At 36.0% G+C, this 3,073-nt stretch overlaps 1 protein-coding gene across 2 annotated transcripts; it reads left to right on the top strand.

Annotated features, from left to right (window-relative positions):
- The first annotated feature begins 1,122 nt into the window (after nucleotides 1-1,122).
- LOC109185160 (probable purine permease 11) lies at nucleotides 1,123-2,475 on the top strand. Of its 2 annotated transcripts, none has more exons than XM_019335139.1 (2): nucleotides 1,123-1,232; nucleotides 1,308-2,475. In XM_019335139.1, exons 1-2 carry the CDS (start codon nucleotides 1,196-1,198, stop codon nucleotides 2,369-2,371), a joined length of 1,101 nt encoding a protein of 366 aa, XP_019190684.1. In that variant the 5' UTR covers nucleotides 1,123-1,195; the 3' UTR covers nucleotides 2,372-2,475. The 2 variants fall into 2 exon arrangements, with proteins under 2 accessions (XP_019190684.1, XP_019190683.1); XM_019335138.1 differs by having other exon boundaries at nucleotides 1,134-1,233; nucleotides 1,300-2,475.
- The last annotated feature ends 598 nt before the right edge of the window (nucleotides 2,476-3,073 follow it).

The following is a 3,073-nucleotide window of genomic DNA, read 5'->3' as shown; positions in this document are numbered from 1 at the left end:
TTAAGTTATTTAAGGGAAGAAAATAATATAATAGAGGTTAAATAAGGAAAATCATTAAAAAAATACTAAAATCAAAATAATATGAACCATTAAGAAACAATTATACCGACATTTTTTTTGTTCCAGTTAAGGGCCTAACATTATTAGCTTTTATTAGAATTGTATATAGATGTATAGAAGTATAGATGTAGATTATTATTATTGGTATATTTAAGGTATTAAAATCAAGGAAAAAGTTTTGTTCACTTTAAAAAAAATTTCCTCTTAAAATTCCTCTTGACATATAATTATTAAGTGTCATGAATGGTTAACTCTACTAATTTGTTATAAAAAATTGGACCATTTAATAAAAAATGTCAGCATAGATTATGAGGAGATGAAATTTTTTAAAAGCGGATAACATTATTCTAGAATCGGATATGTAACATTTTCATTAGAGTGACAGACAATCTTTTATCTCTTGGCGACAAAATCTTTGACATGTTGTCTTGTAACATAGTCTCCAATGACATGCGGTGTGAATTAGAACCACAAATTGTTACGAGTTAGATCAGATAAGTGAGGCGTATACTTTCCTTAGTCAACTGATCAAAGTAACCAAATTAGTCAAACATAGTTAGCTGCGCTGTAAAATGTCAACTAGTCATGATCGAGTTTACATTAAAATTATTGTTGCCTTTGAACAAAGAATCTCAAAGACTAAGACTTGAGGTGTGTTTGGTTCATGTGTTTATCTATTAGGGATGAGAATCAATCATAATTAGTGTTTGGTTGACAACTTTTTAAAATACAATTATGAAATTTGATTACCACTTCGATTAAAAACTTCATTTCCTAATTAAAAAGATATTATTTTTTATTATTTTTTTGTTAATATTAGTGTGCTTTGAATGTCATTATATTAGGATAATTGTTTTGATTTTTTATTTTTAAACTTTTAAAACATTTATTCTCATTATAGTGCCATACATAATCAAATATCAATATTGATAATCATTCAAATTTCACCATACTATTAAACATTTAAAATATTTTCACCAAAACCCATACAATTACCAAGTATTTGATCTTCTCATTCCGAATCTGATTCCAACCGAACACACTCACACTACATATACAATTGTTTGGTCAATATTTTTATAGACTTCAATGATATACTTTGCATTTCCATTGAACTCCAAAGCAGAGGAACGCCATGGATGCCTCTCAAGAAGTTGAACTCCAAAGCAGAGGTTTCCGTTATTCATAGATTTTTTTTTTTTTAATTTCTTTTGCAATATTCAACTAATTTTATTTCTTTTTTATAGGCAATAATAATGATAACTCCACGAACCAGGTGGAGATTTGGAGAAGCAAGAATTATACATGGTGGTTTAGGATAAGCCTGTACATCGTATTCACGGTGGCCGGGCAATCCGCCGCCACGATGTTGGGACGACTTTACTACGACAAAGGAGGGAACAGCAAGTGGATGGCAACGTTGGTTCAATCCGCCGGATTCCCGGTCTTGATTCCGCTCTTATTCCGCCGCCGATACACTGATTCTTCATCGCCGCCGCCGAAACATCCTCGTACTTCTTCAACCATGCTGTCTCTCTACGTGTTCTTCGGCCTGCTCTTAGCCGGCGACAACATGATGTACTCCTACGGCCTCCTCTACATCCCCGTCTCCACCTATTCCCTCCTCTGCGCCTCCCAGCTAGCCTTCAACGCCGTCTTCTCGTTCCTAATCAACGCCCAGAAGTTCACCGCCTTGATCCTCAACTCCCTCGTCCTCCTCACGGTGTCCGCCGCCCTCCTCGCCGTCCACGCCGACGGCGGCGGCGACACGGCGGGTGTCTCGAGAAAGTACTACGCCATAGGATTCCTGTGCACGGTGGGCGCATCCGCCGCGTACTCCCTCTACCTCTCCCTGATGGAGCTGTCGTTCAAGAGGGTGATCGGAAGAGAGACGTTCGGCGCGGTGGTGGACATGCAGGTGTTCCCGTCGTGCGTGGCGAGCTGCTGCTGCGTCGTGGGGCTTTTCGCGAGCGGAGAGTGGAGGGGTATGGCGGCGGAGATGGGTGGGTTTGAGAAGGGGAAGGTGGCGTATGTGATGACGTTGGTTTGGACGGCGGTGTCGTGGCAGATTTGTTCTGTGGGGTTGTTGGGGTTGATTTTTGAGGTTTCTTCTCTTTTTTCCAACGTTATTAGTACGCTGGGTTTGCCTAGCGTTCCGGTTCTTGCCGTCATATTCTTTGGGGACAAGATGGATGGGGTGAAGGTCATTGCATTGCTGCTTGCAATTTGGGGATTCCTGTCTTATATCTATCAGCATTACCTTGATGATTCCAAAGCTAAGTCAACTCTATCATCTGCCAATCAAGTTTAGAAATCATTGTCCTAAAGATGGACACAGATTTAAGGAGATGTATTTAATATATTTTGTGAAGTTTTTTAAATCATATTTTTAGTAATGAAATACGGAGTTATACACATTACTAGTTTTTTTGACTCTTTTCTATGTGTCAATAAATAACATTCAATATTAAAATATATTTTTTTTATATGAAAGGAGGGGAGTGACCCAAGAGTAGTCTAGCTACTCTCTCTGCGTACCCAGCTGACACATATGTTATCTCTGTCAATAATCTTATCCATACTAATTGGACAGTTCTCCAGCTGTTAAAATATTAGTTATATTAAAATATTTTTTAAATAATAATATATAATTTTTTAAAACATTTGTAATTGTAAATTAAGTATAGTTGATAATTTGGGTAATGATTATTGTATAATTACTAGTATTTGTATATGTGCGATGCACGATAATTGAATGTTGAATTTGCGTATTTAAATAGATAATTTTAAGTTTACAAATGCAATATAATATAGGCAAGATTGTTTATAATTGTCAATAAAACTAATTTTTTATGCGCATTGCGCGATTGTGATAATGCCCAATATTTTTCTTAAATAAGTATTTTTAAAGTATATCAAGGCAAGATTATATTGGAATTGTTCATGCATAGATAATTGAATGTTGAATTTGCGTATTTAAATTGGTAATTCTAAATTTACAAATGCAAGATAA

This window comes from Ipomoea nil, unplaced genomic scaffold (assembly GCF_001879475.1).
Source record: "Ipomoea nil cultivar Tokyo-kokei standard unplaced genomic scaffold, Asagao_1.1 scaffold1317, whole genome shotgun sequence".
Taxonomy (NCBI): Eukaryota; Viridiplantae; Streptophyta; class Magnoliopsida; order Solanales; family Convolvulaceae; genus Ipomoea; species Ipomoea nil.
This window is presented reverse-complemented; position numbering and strand designations above follow the sequence as displayed.

Excerpts from the sequence above, each read along its gene's own strand:
- LOC109185160 (XM_019335138.1), top strand. The coding sequence starts at position 1,196 with ATGGATGCCTCTCAAGAAGTTGAACTCCAAAGCAGAGG. Across the intron at positions 1,234-1,299 it reads GTTGAACTCCAAAGCAGAGG|TTTTATAGGCAATAATAATG; the intron begins TTTCCGTTATTC and ends ATTTTATTTCTT.